The 19,579-nt window shown below is 42.2% G+C and overlaps 1 protein-coding gene across 1 annotated transcript in view; it reads left to right on the plus strand.

The window, feature by feature from the left end:
* sox6 (SRY-box transcription factor 6) overlaps window positions 1–16,734 on the plus strand; it is a 757,998-nt gene extending 741,264 nt beyond the window's left edge. Inside the window, 2 exon segments of the mRNA XM_038808084.1 lie at window positions 4,831–5,047; window positions 16,038–16,734. Coding sequence (XP_038664012.1) covers window positions 4,831–5,047; window positions 16,038–16,341 — 521 coding nt within the window. The 3' untranslated portion in view covers window positions 16,342–16,734.
* The last annotated feature ends 2,845 nt before the right edge of the window (window positions 16,735–19,579 follow it).

The following is a 19,579-nucleotide window of genomic DNA, read 5'->3' on the forward strand; positions in this document are numbered from 1 at the left end:
GTAAACCTTTCAGGTCTAAGGTGAGGAGAAATTTCTTCACCCAGAGAGTGATGAATCTGCGGCATTCACTACCACAGAAAGTAGTTGAGGCCAAAATGTTGTGTAATTTCATGAATAAGTTAGATATAACTCTTGGGGCTAAAGGGATCAAGGGATATGGAGGGGGAAGGCTGGATCAGGGTATTGAACTTGATGATCAGCCATGATCATAATGAATGGTGGAGCAGGCTCAGAGGGCTGAATGGCCTCCTCCTGCTTCTAGTTTCTATGTATGTTTCTATTTCTGACACTACTCCAAACCCCTGAATAGTTGGAGATGGAAACATTTGTTATCACAGCTGGTGTGTTTGGGGAAAAGGGAGAACTAAGTGACAAAAATGATGAATCAGGCTAGTTTTTAAAGCAAGTCACTCGACAACCTACTTAGGAACCTTTTTTTTTCTTTTTTTCTTGTCACAAGTCGGCTTACATTAACACTGCAATGAAGTTACTGTGAAAAGCCCCTAGTCGCCACATTCCGGCTCCTGTTCGGGTACACGGGGAGAATTCAGAATGTCCAAATGACCTAATAACGTCTTTTGGGACTTGTGTGAGGAAACTGAAGCACCCGGAGGAAACCTACGCAGACTCTGGGAGAACGTGCAGACTCCGCACAAACTGACCCAAGCTGGGACCCTGGTGCTGTGAAGCCATAGTGCTAACCACTATGCTATCGTGCAGCCACATTGCATCATGATAGCCATACATTTTATAAGATTTTTACCCTTAACCTTTTTTTTGTAAGTTTAGAGTACCCAATTATTTTTTTCCAATTAAGGGGCAATTTAGTGTTGCCAATCCACCTAGCCTGTACATTTTTTGGGTTGTGGGGGCGAAGCCCAGGCAAACACGGGGAGGTGCAAACTCCACACGGAAGGTGACCCAGAGCCGGGATAGAACCTGGGACCTTGGCGCCGTGAAGCTGCAGTGCTAGCCACTGTGCCACCGTGCTGCCCTCTACCTTCAACCTTTTAATATATTTTACACTCATTGAGGTGAAAGATGTCCATCCTGTTGAGTGAAACACATTTTTGGTACCCACGTCCAAAGTTCCATTCAAAAGTTAGGTCAAAAATAGGCTGCTGAGACTTACTTTTCTGAAGCCTCAGCTATACTATTGTCTGATGAGAGTTGCACTTGAACGGAAATAAAAATATTGCACATTTAGCAGCATAAGACTCAAACCTCTGCGACTAGCGACCCATGGCATATATATTGTGGTTCAAGTGCGAGTATGAACTGTATGCTCCTTGCCCACAATTAAATTCCCAGTCATCCGAATGGAAAGTTTTTTCTGCGTCAAGTGATGGTATTCGCTTCTGCAGTTTCTTTAAATGATGGATTTTTAAAGTCACACAGGATGGTCCAATGGTACAAACAAAAGGGATTTCACACTGGTGCCAAGGAGTATGAAGCACATGAATTTCATACCTCCAGTACAGTAAATGCCCCGCCAGGCAAAGCACTCCTTTTTCACTGTTGAATATAATTTATTGTTTAAGCATGTTATTTTTCTCTTACATCGCATTTTAAATGCTGAGTAATAAATGAACTTGGGATCATTTTTGAAAGTAGCATTACTGATAGTGTTTTAGGGGAATAAATTAATTTAAAGTCTGAATTAAATGAATCTGCGTCTACTTTATCAGTTTAGATTCAAGGAGATTAGAAGAAATATAGAGCGGCGTGGGTGGCAGGACAAGTGATGTTTTCATCCTTTCTCTCCTTCCCTGAGGCAAAACATGCACCACCTAAAGGCTCATATAGGGCTACTGAAAATGCAATCCAGATGCGTCAGGCAGGTCTAAGCATTGTGCAGCTCTGATTGTTGAACTTACGACCGGTTATTTTGAAAGCTATTGAAGGACCATGCTGCCTCATTACCAGACATGTTTTTATTCGTATCGAAGATAAACAATGCAGGTTTAAAGCAAGGAAGGTGGATATTTTATGATGTATTGTCAGGTAGAATAGACAATGCGAAAGACACCAGTCATGTTGTATTCTGAGAGAAAGGAACATTTTTGGCACCAGACTCGGGCCACATGGACAGACTGCCGAAGTTCTTTAAGGTGCTAGAAAACTATGCTAGCAACCAATGCATACTCGAAAGTAGCCGAGAGCAGCTCTGTCTGAATTTTAAAAGGAGATCACAATGTGAAAAATAGCAGAGTGAGTTAAAAATTAAATTACAATCATTCCAAGGCATATCAACTGATAGTGGGGGAAAGGGGGAGGAGGACAACAAGCTGACTAGGAACACAAATTCAGATCAAATGCTTTCCCCCTCAGTTAACTCTCTTGATTTGCCACTGTGACCATTGTTAGCCTCTGCCCTATTTCAGATTCTAAAAGAGGCAGCATTCTGCACACATTCCACAGGGCCAGACTATATTTTTAAAAATGTGTAACTGATGGGGAATAGGAGTGAATCCCACAAGTTTGGAAAAAATGGAATGAAAGATGACGTGAATCAGGAAGCAATGACTCGGCGACACCAAACTTCAGTTTTAAAAACATATAAATGGATGCACACCGTTTTAATTCCTATAAGGGAATGAGCTAAAAGGAAGAGTGAGTCATCATTTCTACACAGTGTAGGTGCAGGAAAGAAGAAATGTAGAATGATGTTGAGTTGCTGAAGTTGACAGAGGAAGGCTGTGGTGATGCCAAGCCAAAATTCAAGTTTAAGGGGGAAGATAAATTTGGAGGGTGGTGACTTTACGTCAGTCAGAAAGGACACATTTGAGTACGTAGGAAAGGAATGGGTCTGTGGTGGTGTGACCGCAGTTGGCAATCACCTCTTCAATGAGATACTTCCCTTGTCTGCAATCTGACATTAAAAGGATGTGTTATTGAGACATTTCCGGTCCGCTGACCTGCCATTCCTAAAAAGATTTTAGGACCCCCTTTCTACTTGTTAGCGCTCTTGCGCTTAGAGAGGGATATGGTTCCCTGTGTGAAATCACAAAATATCCCAAAGGAAAAGAAAAGCAAAATAATCAAAAATAATGGAAAAAAGTCCTATGGTCCTTCTGAAAGAAGCTCATTCCATCTTTGATATTCATTAAAGAAAAGTAAATCCTTACCACAACAATTGTTCCACAGAATCTGTTTCTCTTTAAATGATTTGTTGATATTCCATTTCCTCCACAGCAAAACAATCTGTTGGAAATTAAGGCCCCTTCGTACAATATTTCTCCTACCATTTTCAAGCAAAAGGGTCTACCTTCCGTAACTTTGCACGATGAGGGGGACCCCTTTACTCTCAGTTTTATATTACGGCTAATGTTTCGAAGTTGTGTATAAAAGCTAGGACAGTTCTGTTGGCAGCAATAGTGTATCTGTCGGGCCTAAACTGCTGTGTAGATTGAGTGGCAACATCAGGCCTGTCTTTAACATTACCCTGACCAAGACCTTTTCAGAAACCGCCAACTGTTTTTAATTACAATCAGTATGTTTATAATCACTCCGGCTACTTTATTTCAGTAATATCCTGAAAAATGTGGCAAAAATACAAGACCTGGTGAATTGTGTCTCTCCCCAAAATAGGAAAGTCCTTGTTTAATTTAAATTAATTGAATCAAGTATACTCAGAAGCCATATTATTCTTTGTGCAATTTTCACAGCCTGAGGAGCATAAGTGGATGTAATAATAAAGCCTAATATTGATTGGAGAAAGTATAGATACTGAACGGAAAAGTTCCTATCACCACATCAGAATATTGTAAATGTTTGAGACGAAGAAACTACAGAGTCAGAATTACAAAGCAAGTTCTACATAGTTTTTTGTTTTTCTTTTCTCTTTTGCTTGCTACTGTGCTCTCCAAGAAGTTGTCCCCGGGAGAATTGTTAGTATAGTAGGGTTAAGCCTTAACATCCTTAAATTAATGCTTTCAACATTTTTTACTTGGCAGTCTCCTCAAAAAGGAAGACTTTAATGATAAAACGGAAACATACGGTAGCAACTTAACCACTTCAGTTTAACTTTTACCCGCATTTTCTTTTTAAAAAAAGGTAAGTTACAATGCAAGGGTGTCATCATAAAAACATTGCATGTTTGCTTTCAAAAAGTGTTTTTTAGTGACAAATTAATCATTTGGAACTTGCAGAAAGAAAAGAAGCTGCTCTATTGTTCTACCTGCTACTGAGGGAATAGAAACATTGGAAATGGTTATCAGGCAGATTGTGTGTAGGTTGCATATCGTGAAGATTGATTGAATAGTTGCAGGACGTGCATGTAGCACACGTGCACCTGTATCATGACATTTGCTGGTTGAACTGCAAGTTCAGTCAAACCAAGCTCTAGTCCACAGTAACATCATTCAGAACAGGAGTTAGTGAGGAGCAACCAAACAGCTGAACAATGGTTCTGTGGGTAAATGCACCTGATGATATTTCCCGGACCTGCGGGGCATTCTTCAGGCACTGGCTTCAGTGCCCCTGGAGAAAAGAGGAAGAAAATATCAGCCAATGTGTTCCATCCTGATTACACTGGAGAGTATGTCTACCTAGGTACTTAGTAAGGATAGCATAAAACTTGGTAATGCCATACCAGGTGGTAAAATAGCTTGCTGACATTGATGAGGATGGTGGCCTTTGGCCTGATGAAAGGATTGGCAGCACTTGCAACCTTTCATTCTGGACCAAGGATCTTTGTAATCTTTTCCTCAACAATTTTTAACCGGGCGTAATTCAGCATTAAAATGGGACCACATCGCATTACTCAAGTTGTTGGATGGTGTACTCTGGTGAGAGCTTCTTTTTATGATCTTTGTCTGTCTTGTGCAGGATCTCGCTGGAAATCTATGTCCAACCAAGAGAAGCAGCCATATTATGAGGAGCAGGCCAGGCTCAGCAAGATGCATTTAGAAAAATACCCCAACTACAAATACAAGCCCAGACCAAAGCGCACCTGTATTGTGGATGGCAAGAAACTGCGTATTGGTGAATATAAGCAGCTGATGAGAAACCGAAGGCAGGAGATGCGACAGTTCTTCACTGTGGGGTAGGTGTTTCTGAGTTTTCAACGAAACATCTTCTTTCTTAATATTCTGAAATGTTGGTTTGGAAAGAAATGTTTGTTTTAGAGAAGCCCTTAACAGGTTAGACACCATACACCAACGCCTGTATCACTTCAAACCAGTAGTCACTTCGCACACATTCCAGGCAGGAAGTTGGGCAGTAGCATGTGAATGAGGTCTACCATTTAAAATCTACCAAACCAGCCGAAAGCCATTGATAATTAATATACCCACATTTACTTGTCTTTTTACATTTTTATTTGCTTTTGTGTTTTCAAATAATTCTACAACATTGATTGCAACCTCTTTTTGATGGTTCTCTTCAAAGGTTTTGTTATATAATGCTAATTTGTTAATTTCTCCTGTCTTAGAATACATGACTTAGAATCAAAGAATCGTAGAATTGCTACAGTGCAGAACAAGGCCATTCGACCCATCGAGTCTGCACCGACCCTCTGAAAGGGCACCCTACCTAGGCCCAATCCCCCGCCCTATCCCCGTAACCTTGTAATCCCACCTAACCGTTGGCCACTAGGGAGCAATTTAGAATGGCTAATCAATTTAACCGACACATAGAACGTAAGGACTGTAGGAGGAAATCGGAGTTCCCGGAGGAAACCCACGCAGACAGGTGGAGAAAGTGCAAACTCCACACAGACAGTCACCCAAGGTTGGAATTGAACCGGGGTCCATGGCGCTGAGAGGCAGCAATGCTAACCACTGTGCCGCAGTGCTGCCAGTTTTACAAATCCGCAACATGCAACTTATCAATCTCGACAGGGCATGAGTTCTGTATTTGGATCCGAGCAGTTGCCTGCCCTGGGCCAAGCCAATTACAAAGCAGAAATGTGCCTTGTCACTCTGCATGAGATTCCCCAAAGATCTGAAGAAAACATGTTTTCTTTTAGTCTTCAGCTTTTACTGAAGACATTCCAGCATTAATTTACTGCCGAAATTGATGTATACTTGAGGAAAGATTAGGCACATTCAGATGACCTCAAAGGCATACATGACAAGTTTCCAAACATTAGGAATCCCTCTGAAGGCCTTTATTCAAGGGTCTGAAGAGAATAATTCCCAACTAAGCCCACTACAGTTTCCTTTGAATGGGGGATGTGTGGAAGATCTAACTACTGTCACCCGTAACCAGAAAGTATAGGTCCAGTTTAAAAGGGACCGGATATCAACAAGAATTCCATCCCATATTCTGGGCCCCTTGGGTGCAAATGGGACTCTCCTAACCTGGGAAATTTGGGGGCCAGCATTTTAAAAATGCATTCCTCAATCTGTGTCTCTATGTTGTGTTTCCTAATTGCTAGATCAAGCATTGGTGGAAATGTTGTCTGTTCTGGCAGTACATAGTAAGGTATGAAATGGAGAAAATGGACAGGAGTGTGCAGGATGTGATGGCTTATTAGTATGATGTAAGAACCCATCAACTCCTCAGAGCTGCTCTGGCTGTCTATCGTTGCAGTTGCTGCTGACAGAACAAATGAAGCAAGAACCCAATAGTGGAATTCTATCCGCTGGTTTTATAGTAGGCTTAAAACTATCTTGCTATACACCCACACGTATAAATGCACACACGCAACTTAACAAATCCACCATGGCATGGTTGTGGTCAGTTGAAAAATTGTAATGGATTCTGTGCAAAAGGGAAAGTGTAGCAAGATCGAAGTTTCATGTGGCCTTTAATAGACCTTGTAGAGATACATAAGAAATAAATAAAAGTTGCATCGAGCATACACCCATCACACTATAAACTGCACACCTGACGTTCTGGGCAAAGTTTCCCTCTGTTACAGATACAAACCAATCTCAGAGGGAAAGAAAACCAGCCTTTCAGGTGGAACCTTCAATTTTAAAACATTTTACTGGCCTCTAATTGACAGAAGCTCCTATGTGTTATGATTATCAGAATTTTACCAGAGTGCTGTTAATCCATGTTAACAGCTTTAAATTGTGCTCCATAGCCCGAGTTGGACTGTGCGCAGCATCTTGCGAGATCCCTTATCATTAATAAAACTTGGTTCACATGATGGTTATAAATCGCATGAGTTTAGTACTTGTGATTTGAGGTCAATATAACCAAACTGAGGTAGGCCACTTGACGTGTGAATGGACCTGTTCACTCAGTTTCTTTGTATATTGCTGCCAGAGAAACTCTGAACAAAATAAGGAATCACAGAATTCCTACAGTGCAGAAGGAAGCCATCCAGCCCATCAAGTCTCCCCCGCACTATCCCTGTAACCCCATAACCCCACCTAACCTGCACACCTTTGGGCACGAAGGGGAAATTTAGCTTGGCCAATCCACCTAGCCTGCACCCTTTGGGCACGAAGGGGAAATTTAGCTTGGCCAATCCACCTAACCTGCACACCTTTGGGCACGAAGGGGAAATTTAGCTTGGCCAATCCACCTAGCCTGCACACCTTTGGGCACGAAGGGGAAATTTAGCTTGGCCAATCCACCTAGCCTGCACATCTTTGGACTGTGGGAGGAAACCGGCGCACCTGGTGAAAACTCCATTCAGCCAGTCACCCAAGGCCAGAATTGCACCTGAGCCCCTAGCGCTTTGAAGCAGCAGTGTTGCCCCCCTTTAATCTCTCATCATTTTCATAGTTCCCTTCCCACTTAATTACAATTATTTTCTGAGAGATGTTACTGATAGGAAAAATGATTTTCCACTATGGCCATCAGGCACGATCAGGTCAGGTACACGGTGGTTAGTGTAAAATGAACCTTCTCCTGCTGTTACTTAACAGTATGTCTCAACCCCAATCTTAGTTGGCCTTAACTGAATCACTGTGACATTTTTCTATTTTGCACATCAGCCATATTTGTGTCTTTGTTAGTTAAGATTGTAGTTTGGGATGAGATTTTATGCTGTCGACCTGTGTCTGCTCGGAATACGTTAAGATATTGGAACCCATTTCATATTGCCCCCAGCTGGAAGAGTGAGACTTGAGTCACAGCAAATTGGACTGTACTTAGATACCTGAATAAAGGACATTTGCACAACATAGCAGGCAATGGCCATTGCCAACAAAGTCTAACCATTTCCCATGGCATTCAATGGACTTACCATAATTAAATGCCTCACAATGACCATCCTGGAAATCACCTTTGAACAAAACCTTAACTAATCCAGCTACACGATAATGTAGCTGCAAGAGCAGTTCAGGTTGGATATTCTGTGATGAGTGGCTCTGCTCCTGACTTTCAAAAACCTGGTCACCACCCACAAGGCGCAAATCAGGAGTGTGATGGAATACCCTCCATTTGCCTGGATGAGTGCAGTTCCAACAACACTCAAGAAGCTTGACACCATCCTGGACAAAGCAGCTCACTTGATTGGCACACCATCCACCATTTTAAATAATCACTCCAGCACTGGGGCACAATGTCCACAATGTTTGACATCTACAAGATGCACTGCAGCAATGCCCCAAGGCTTCTTTAACAGAAGCTACCAAGACCACAAGTTTTACCATCGGGAAGGACAAGGGAAGAGGCGTAAGGGAATATCACCACTTCTAAGTTGCCCTCCAAGTCACACACCATCCTGACTTGAAAATATATTTTGTTTCTTCACTATTTCTGGTTCACATTTCTGTATCTCTCTTCCGAGCAGAACTCTTCAGCCACAAGTGGCACCTGAAGAAGGCAGCTCACAACCTTCCCAATGTTAAATAGGGATAGATAACAATGTTGGCCTTGTCAGTGATGCCCAAATCCTGTGAATAAATGAAGAAATCAGAGTCAGACTAATAGAAACATAGAAAATGAGAGCTGGAGTAGGGCTTTCGGATCTTAGAGCAAGTTCCGCCGTTCATTATGATCAATGCTCATCATCAAACTCAGTAACCTGTTTCCGCTTTCCCAACAAAGCATTTGATCTCTTTAACCCCAAGAGCTATATCTAACTCCTTCTGTGTGAGTTCCACAGGCTCACCTGGGAGAAAAGTTCTCCTCATCTCAGTCTTAAATTAATTTACCCGTATCCTTAGATGTGACCCCTGTTCTGGACTCCCCCGCCATCGGCAAAATCATTCCTGCATCTACCCTGTCTAGGCCTATTAGAACTTTATAGATTTCTTAAATCCCCCCCCCCCCCCCCCCCCTCATTCTTCTGAATCCAGGAATCAGTCTGGTAAAGCTTCGCTGCATTCCCTCTACAACGAGAACATCCTTCCTAAGAAAAGGAGACCAAAACTGCACACAATATTCCAGGTATGGGCTCATCAAGGCCCTGTACAATTGCAGGAAGACATCCCTGCTCCTGCACTTGAATTCTCTTGCTATGAAAGCTAACATACCAGTTGTCGCATTTGCCGCCTGCTGCACCTGAACGCTTTCAGCGATTGGTGCACAAGGACACGCAGGTCTCATTGCACATCCCCTACTCTAAATCTCTAACCATTCAGATATTAATCTGCCTTTCTGTTGTTCCTACCAAAGTGGATAACCTCACATTTATCCACATTATACAGTATTTGCCATGCGTTTGCCCACTCGCTCAACTTGTCCAAATCACATTGAAGCATCTCTGCATCCTCACAGCTCAACCTCCTATCCAGTTTTGTGCAAATTTGGAGATATTATATTTTGTTCCCTCATCTAAATCATTAATATATATTGTGAATAGCCCTGGTCCTAGCACTGATCCCTGCCCGTCATTTGGAAAAAATAACTTTTTATTCCTACTTTGTTTCCTGCTGCCAACCAATTTTCTATCCATATCAATACACCATCCCCAATCCCATGCTCTTTAATTTTACACGCTGATCTCTTATGTGGGCCATTGCCAAAAATCTTCTGAAAGTCCAAATAAACAACATCCACTGGCCTCCCTTATCAACTCTACCAGTTACATCCTCGAAGAATACAGGGCGCGATTCTCCGCAAATGCGGCGAATCGTAAAGGCTGCCGTGAAACTGGCCGTGTTTCACGACAGCCTCCGCGTCCCCTCCTGGGACCCGATTCTCCCCCCCCCGGGCGGGGCTAGCAGCGCAGCCCCGTGAAGCACGATGACGTCAGCCGCACATGCGTGGGTTGGACGGCTCCAACCCGCGCATGCGCAGATGACGTCATCACGCATATGCGTCAAACCCGCGCATGCGCGGGCTGTCATGCCCCTCAGCCACCCCGCGGACTGATCCTGCGGGGCGGCGGAGGAACAAAGAGTGTGCAGGTATCAGACCCGCTGCCCGCGATCGGTGCCCACCGATCGTGGGCCCATGCCACCCTTGGCACGGCCATGGTGCGGCCGTGCCAATCGGTGCCATGGTTGTCCGGGATGGCACTTTGCGGCCGTTTTCACGAACGGTGAGAGCAGGTGTGATTGCGTTCGTGAAAACGGCCGTAAAGGCCTGGGAACTTGACCCATCGGCCTGGGGAGAATCGCTGTTCGCCGTAAAAAACGGCGAGCAGCGATTCGTGTCGTGGGGAGGCCGTGGGGGGGGGGGGGGGAGAATAGCGGGAGGGCGGGAAAGATGTCGGGAAGGCCCTCCTGCTATTCTCCGACCCATCGTGGGCAGCGGAGAATCGCGCCCACAGTACATTTGTCAAGCATGATTTCCCATTCGTAAACCCGTGCTGAATCTGTCTGATCCTGCTATTAAATCTTTTATAATGGACTCTAGCATTTCCCCCACTACCAGTGTCAGGTTTACAGGTCTATAATTCTTTGTTTTCTCTCTATCTACCTTTTAAAATATTGAGGTTACATTAGCTACCCCCAGTCTGTTGGAACTGTTCCAGAGTCAAGAGAATCTTAGAAGATGACCACCAAATGCATCCACTATTTCTGGAGCCACTTCCTTCAGTACTCTGGGATGTAGATTGTCAGTCCCTGGGGATTTTTCAGCCTTCAATCGAATCAATTTCCCCAACACAATTTCCCTACTAATTTCCTTCAGTTCCTCCCCCTCAATAAGCCCTGTGTTCTCGAACATTTCCAGTATGTTATTTGTGTCCTCCTTTCTGAAGTCAGAGCTAAAGCATGTATTTGGTTGGCAGCCACGATAGCACAGTGGTTAGCACTGTTTCTTTACAGCTCCAGGGACCCGGGTTCGATTCCCAGCTTGGGTCACTGTCTGTGCGGAGTCTGCATATTCTCCTCGTGTCTGCATGGGTTTCTTCTGGGCGCTCTGGTTTCCTCCCACAATGCCCGAAAGACGTGCTTGTTAAGTGAATTGGACATTTTGAATTTTCCCTCAGTGTACCCGAACAGATGCCGTAATGTGATGACTAGGAGATTTTCACAGTAACTTCATTGCAGTATTGATGTAAGCCTACTTGTGACACTAACAAAGATTATTATTTCTTTGTTCCCCATGATAAATTCACTGTATGTGACCGACCTTTGTCTTCAGCAATCTTGTTCTCTTCACATACCTTTTTTTTTATAAACCCAATTCCTTTTGTCCAATTATGGGGCAATTTGGCTTGGCCAATCCACCAATCCTGCACATCTTTGGGTTGAGGGGGTGAGACCCACGCTGACACTGCGAGAATATACAAACTCCACATGGACAGTGACCCGGGGCTGGGATCGAACCCAGGTCCTCAACGGCGGGCAGTAGCAATGCTAACCACTGCGCCACCGTGCCGCTTGTTTTTCTTTGCATACCTACAGAAGCATTTACAATCAGTTTTAAAATTCCTGCATGCTAACTCTTGTACTTTATTTTTCGCTTCTTAATCAATCCTTTTGTCCTCCTTTGCTGAATTCTAAGCTGCTCCCAGTCCTCAGGCCTTTCTTTCTGGCCAATTTGTGTGCCTCTACCGAGGATATAATGCTGTCTGTAATTTCCCTTGCAAGCCATGATGTGGCCACCTCTCCCATTTTATTTTTGCGCCAGTCAGGAATGAAGATTTGTTGCAGTTCACCCATTCACTCCTTGAATGTTTGCCATTGCCTATCCACTATCATCCCTTTAAGCAACACCCCCCAATCCATGACAGCCAACCCACACCTCATACCATCATAATTTTCTTTATTAAGATTCAGTACCTAGCCCCAGAAACAAGTACACCACTCTCCATCTTAATTAATAATTTTATCATTTGGTTGCCTTAGATAACCAGATTGCCAGATTGCCTTTATCATTATGCATTGCCCAGTCGAAGATGGCCCGTTCTTTAGTTGGTTCCTCAATGTATCAGTCCAGAAATCCATCCCAAAGACACTCCAGGAATTCCTCCTCAATGGTATTGTTACTAATTTGATTTGTCCAATCTATATCCAAATTAAAGTCACTGATAATTTTAGATGTCCCTTTATCACATCCATCTCTGATTTCCTATTTAATGCTATTCCCAACAGTACCACTACGATTGCAGGTCTATATACAACCCCCACTACGTTTTTTGCCTCTTGGTGTTTCTCAGTTCTACCCATATAGATTCCACATTGTCAGAGCTAATATCCTTCTTCAATATTGTGTTAATTTCTTCTTTAATCAGCAATGCAACACCACTGCCTATTCCTTCTTATCTGTCCTTCCTAAATACTGATTACCCCTGGATGGACAGCTCCCATCCTGAGTCACCCTGCGGCCATATCTCCATAATCCCATTTATATCTATTTGCATGTTCAATTCAACCACTTTATTGCAAATGCTCCATGCATTCAAGCACAAAGCTTTTAAGCCTTGACATTTTAACATTCCTTGTCCCATTCCCATTATTTTTCACTGTGGCCCACTTTGATTGTGGCCCTTGATTTCTCTGTCTATCGCTTTTCTTGTTCCATGTTCTTTTGTTTAAGGTTAAACAGTGGGTGGGATCCTCCAGCCCCCTGGCCATGTGTTTCTTGTTTAAAAAATCTTTTTATTGAAGTTTTCATTTTTATACTGTGCAAGAAATGGATGAAATAGTCATAATTTATATATTTATCCTTTTCGGCAACCCCCAATCCCTACCCCCATACCATTTGCCCTCCCCTCCCCTTTCCTGCTGTCTCCGGGTCCTATCCTAGGCCTTTCCTTTCACCGTAGATGGTTTGTTTTATTCTTCTAGTTTTGTGAGGGACCTATTGGTCCCCATGTCGGTCTCTCCCTGGGTTCCCCTTTGGTGTTTCATTGGATCTCTTCCCCCCTGTTGCCACCCTCGTTTCTGAGTACTTTCTGTGGCCCTGGTGGTTCCCGTGCATTTCCTCCTCATTCTATCCGTTGTTGGCTTTGAAAGTTCTTATTCCACTTTATGTATTCTGTTCTTATCCGAAATCTGCCCTCCTTTGAGACGTTGCAGAGATTCCCACCACCTGCCATTTCAGTTTAAACCCTCCCCAACCATTCTAGCAATTACTCCCCCTAGGACATCAGTCCCAGTCCTCCCCAGGTGTAATCAGCTTGTTTTTACTGGTCCCACATCCCCCAGAATCAGTCCCAATGTCCCAGAAACGCGCATTACCCTCAACAGAATCCAAAGCAGTATATCTGTTTTTCAGGGGAATGGCCATATAAGATTCCTGCACAACCTACCTTCTTGCTCTGCCTGGTGATCATTCATTCCTTTCCTGCCTGCAGAGTCTTAGCCTGCAGTGTGACCATCTCTCTATACGTGCTCTGCATGATACTCTCTGCCTTGTGGATGCTCCACTGTGCCCCCAGCCACCGCTCCAGATCTTAAACCCCGACTTCCTGCTCACATGCTGGCCTTGGGCACTGGAAATGTTTCCACTTCCCACATTGAGCAGGAGGAGTACACGATGGCTTTACGCTCTCCTGCCATGACTTTCCCCTTTAAACCTTTGGACAGATATGTAAAATCAAATAATATCAATTACCATAGGGCACTTCTTCCCAGATCCTGGCTACTACAGAATATAGCCCTTACAAATTATAGTCAACAAAATATAAACATTACAAACTATAAATGTTACAACCGTACTCCCCCAATTAGCTGTTTCCACTTTCCCTGCATCACTTTTGAATCCTGACGTTACCTCAGGAACTCCAAACTAGCGCTCCACCCTCAGTCTCTCCTTTTTGTGCTCTTTTACCTTCTTGGTTCCACTCTCAATCTCGCTCTTTTTCACACTCTTTATCCTCTCAGCTCTGTTCTCAGTCTCGTTCTTTCTCATAATCCTTAGCCCACCCATCCCCGCTCTCAGCCTCTCTCTTTCTCGCACTCTTTCATCTTGCTGCCTCAACTCTGTCTCACGATCTTCTAATTCCCTGGCTCCGCTCTGAGTCTCACTGTTTCGCATGCTCTTTATCTTCTCAGCTCCACTCTCAGTCTTACTTTTTCTTGCATTCTTTCATATCACCAGCCCCGCTCTCAGTGTCGCTCTTCCTCGCTCTGTTTTATCCCCCCTGCTCCACTAGTCTTGCTTTTCTCACATTCTTTTATTTCTGTGGCTCCATTCTCAGTTTTGCTCTTTGTCAATCTCGTTTATCTCCCAGCTCCACACTCAGTCTCACTCCTTCTCACGTTCTTTTATCTCCTCCGCTCTCAGTCTCCTCTTCCTCGTGCTCTTTTATCCCCGCTGTCAGTCTCACTCTTTCTCATGCTCTTTTATCTTCCCGGTTCTGCTCCGCTGATAATTCATCCTAAATTCAAAATCCTACTCCTCAACTGGAACCCAATTTTACTTTGTTTTGGAAGATCAATTAACGCATATACTGCTGAACAAATGTAAACTGGATAATGACATTGATTTAATCAGAGCAGTTTAATTATTATATAGCATGTTATTTTTATATAGAACCATAGAATCCGTACAGTGCAGAAGAAGGCCATTAGGCCCATCGAGTCTGCACCGACCCTCTAAAAGAGCTAAAGACCTATAAGAACTGGGGTCACAATAGAATTGGAGAGACAATTCAAAGGTTACAGAATGAGTCAAACAAAATGGAAATTGGGCAAGTCAATAACAGATGGCATTCAATGTAGATAAACTTGAAGTGCTGCATGTAAGAAACAAAAATAGGTGACCAATGTACTTCATGATGGGTGTTGAAATAGCAAACAATGAAACTTAAAGTCCTATAAGCCCCTTGGCACACTCGACTTTCAACTTGTCTGCCTATCAACACGTCTAACCAATGCAGAGCTTGATTTGGCAAAACTCCACTGGATAGTTGAAATTACAGTATGCAAATTGGAGAAAAATGTAGTCCAATGATGCAACTATATGGCCAGATCAGTGGTGGAATACTGCATCCAGTTCTGCGATCAGGGATCTCAGAGAGGTGAAAGATTGGCATGACTTGGACTTTTCAGTTCAGAAGCAACGTGTATGAGAGATCTACTGGACATGCACAGAATTATTAAGAGAATTTAGAAAACTAAACCTGGAATATTACTTTAATTTAAACTGAAAAAGTAGTACGAGACAACAGATAAAAGTAGTAAATCTAGGACTGATATCTGGAAACCTTACCACCCACCTCTTCTCTGCTCCTCTTTCCCCCAAACTCTCAATCTCTCTCCCCCACTCTCATGCCCTCCTTCCCGTATCTCCTCTCTCTTTCCACCTCTCTCTCTCCTGAACTCTCAATCTTTCTCCCCCAGTGATCAACAGATGGAATTGACTTCCAGATAGAGTAGTGGAGGCAACAAACCGGGAATTCTTAAATAAGCAATTAAAGGCAGTAATGGGGGGTGGAAATATTAAGGTTGTGCAAAATAGCCTTCCTCATTTTTGAATATTTTATGATCTTGTGAAGGTAGTGATGTGGAAAGTGCAGTGTTGGTCATTGGCAGGTGGAATGGTATGACGACAAACAGTCGTTAAAAAAAAATGAAGTTTGGCAGTGTGCTTTTCTGACATGAAGTGTCCCAGGGCCTCCACAGGAGGTAGCGCTGCTCATTATCCTTACAGTACTGCTGCCAGAGTTGCAACAGCCACCAATGCTGTTAGGTAAATCAGGTAATTGAGCTGTGTTCTTCAAGTCTTTGAAAAAATAATTTATTTGATTGATTTTGGTTGCTAACAAAGCAGTGTTCGTCTGTGCATAGGCAACAGCCTCAGATTCCAATCACCACGGCAGCAGGCGTTGTGTATCCCGGTGCTATCTCCATGGCAACCACAGCAGCATCGCCACAACTGACATCCGAGTGTTCCAGTGAATCTGGCAGCCCAGAACCCAGCATCCCTGTCATCCAGAGCACTTACGGCATAAAAGGAGAAAGCGGCAATCTGGGCATGAACGAAATGATGAACGGCGAAGATGAGATGGGAATGTACGAGGACTATGAAGATGATCAAAAATCAGACTATAGCAGTGACAATGAGAATCAGGAGGCCATCAGTGCCAACTGAAGAGCAACTGCAATCAGACTGTTATTTTGAACAAAAAAAAGTTATTGATGAGCCTGCATGTGTGGCTCCAACAGATTCATCAGCAATGGTCTTAAATGTTTCTTAATGTGTGAAGCATTCTGATTGTTTTTTTATTTTTACAAAGTATCATGGACATTTTACATTACTGGTTACAGCCTGAAAACAAAAAAAAAATGTCAGGACTTGAAAGCTGTTGCTTAATATAGATTCACAGCTATCCGGCAGTCTTAAAAGGTTTTTTTTTCCTTTCTCTTTTTTGAGCTTGTTTTAAAATACTTTAGTTTTTTTCTTAAGGGGTGGGGGGTTATATTCTCACTCAGGTATGCTGTGCCAACCAGCAACTTGTGAATGTGTTTTTAATCTGAACTATTTAAAATAACTTAAATTTCATAGTTTTGAAAAGAAAAGGGGGGGGGGGGTGGGGCGGGGGGAGGAGGGGGAAGAAAACCAAAACAAAAATGGCGGCACGTGTGCACAGCATAAAGCAGAACAACAAAGAGCTGAGCCCTGACTGGCTTTCCTTTTTTTTTTAATTCTTTATTTTTGAGTTGCATATTGTACTGTTTGAATTAAGAAAGTGCCAAACTTCTAATAACGTTGTAATCTTAACACTCTGAAGTCTTATTTGGGAGACACTGCAAAAGTCTTAGACAATCGTCTTGTCATCTTAATGAGGAAAACAAATAGCTACACTTACAAAATGGTTCTTTCCAGACAACAGTGAAGTTACTCAGGAATATGGACGAAGGATATCTATTTGAGACAGGGGAGGAGCTTGCTAGAGCGCATGTGTCCAATCACTTTTTCTAATGTGCCACAATAGGGTGTTCAACAGTTATTTGTCACTGCCGGCAAGCTTACTGGCGCTTGTCTCCTAAGCATACTTTCTATCTCTTTACCTCATTATATTGGTTTCCGTTGAGTGTACCTTAGTCATTCCAGAGATCCATGGGGCCAATAATCCAGGATCATTGAATTTAAAAGAAAACACAAGGGGAATTTCTTTTTAAATCTTGGGGGTTAAATGAGTGACTACGTTTCTCGGTGTTCTGTTCAGATGGGATACCTTTTGTCAAACCAGCTAAATATCTAGAACTTGAACAGGAATAACTGTCTGACCCATGTAATTGGCACTAACATTCCCCCCCCCCACCACCACCACCCAGAGTTAGGAAAGTTAGACTGGTTAATCTGAATTCAGCCTAGCAGGAGTATTGTTGAGGTAACGGATGGATAAAGAGGGGGCTCAATGTTACATTTGATTTATGTTCCAACTGACCCTGGAGTCCTACTTGCTGTTCAATGGTGTTAAGTAAATGTACTTAAACAAAAAAATTCCTTGCCTCTCCACTATCAGCTTTCACCATGATTAGCACAAGTGGGGTGGGGCTGAGTAGGGAAGAAACTAAATATCAGTGACTTAACTTTTTACTTAATTTCACAATGTCTTAATTCAGCTACTGCATTGCTGTGAATACTATATTATAAGGTCTTAAACTTGGAGATTTGGTGCGCAGGAAATAGTGAGGTTCATTAAAGTTACAAACAGCACAGACAAATTAAAAATATATATGGTGCATCTCTATCAATCCACCCTGCGTACTCAAATTTTCCAGCTTAAACGCTTAATACGTGCTGCAAAATATAAATGGCCATTATTAAATTTCAAAAGTACTATTGACGGGTAATTAATTACATTTGAGAGGATTTTTTCTTGTTTTGAAATTGGGAGAAAAATACAAATTATTGCTGAGAGTGAGCAGAAAGAATTCAGTTTATTATCCAATCCTCCCACCCACACCCCTCCCATGAATAATGAAACTCCATTATTTAATGTTCAAATAGTTTAATTTAAACCGCAAAACATAGTTGGAATGTCACGCAGTGAGAATAACTGATGAACACTCTGTTTCTTTTGCAAATTATTCAAGGTACTGATAAAAGTTATTTCAATCGGGAAAGAAGGATTTGAACTTTATATCCGGCTTCGACTTGAGGAGGGAGAAATGAGGGGATGATCTCTCTTTCACATAATTATAATTTATTAGGTTCTTCTGACCTCTCGACAATAGTCAGCTCCCCTTCACTGCTTTTATTTTTAAGATTCAGTTTTACTTAGTGTATGGCTTGTAGTATGAGAGTACATTTTTTGTAGTTTATTTTTCATTGCACACAAACATTTAGTTGTTTTAGCAGTTTTGTTGCCATGCCAATATGATATAATGCAGGCTGGTGGGAAAACAAAGGACTGTTTTTTTGGGACTGAAACTTGATTATGCTTGTAGTGTGTGTATGTATATATTTTATTTATATATATATATATATATATATATATATATATATATATATGTATATTATATAATATGATACACATACACACATGGACACACACATTACGTACACGCTCACTCACACACATACACACACAGGATGTTTTAAAGTGTTATGAGCACTGGATATAAATGATATTTTTTATCACTTCTGACTAATGTGAAACTTATGTAAGAGATACTACATGAACAAAATGTCACCTGTTCCGACTCGCGTGGGCCTGCCTCACAGTTGCCAGATTTGAGTCATTTTATGTCTAGTAACTTTATTTATGCAAAAAAAGAAGAAAATGTTATGTATGAATACTTTGTTTTAGCTCCATCTCGGTGTCCCTTTTTCTTTCACCTCTGTCATCCTTCCCTACCCTGACTTTGTTACCTTCCTCTTCTCTCTCGCCCGCCACCCCACAAAAGTCCTTCATTTTCGAAACGCCCATGTGCTCTCCAAGCGGATTGGCTAGACAGACGACGCCAAACTCACGATATCCTTTTTTTAAAAAATGGTCGTGATTATTTCTTTGTAAATTACATTTGAAGGTTGACTAGATCAAATAAATGTTTGTGTAATATTTATTAGCCGAAATCAGGCTCTAAAATATCACTGCAGAGTTACTCAACCAAGACAATCAAAAAAGGAAACAGTCCAAATTTACACAAATTGGAGCTTAAAACAAAGTTACAACAAAAAAAATCCACCATCTCATTTTAGAATTTTTTAAAATTGTAAATATAACATAGGAAATAGAATTCTATTTTTGTTCATGATACATAGTGAAATATAAGTTATGTATTTACTGTTTTGTTATACATCATTGTATGTTGGTCCACATTTTTAAATGCTGACAAGTCGCTGTACCTCATGTAGATGCTGAACTCACACCCGCAAT

The sequence above is a fragment of the Scyliorhinus canicula genome, chromosome 9 (genome assembly GCF_902713615.1).
Source record: "Scyliorhinus canicula chromosome 9, sScyCan1.1, whole genome shotgun sequence".
Classification (NCBI taxonomy): domain Eukaryota; kingdom Metazoa; phylum Chordata; class Chondrichthyes; order Carcharhiniformes; family Scyliorhinidae; genus Scyliorhinus; species Scyliorhinus canicula.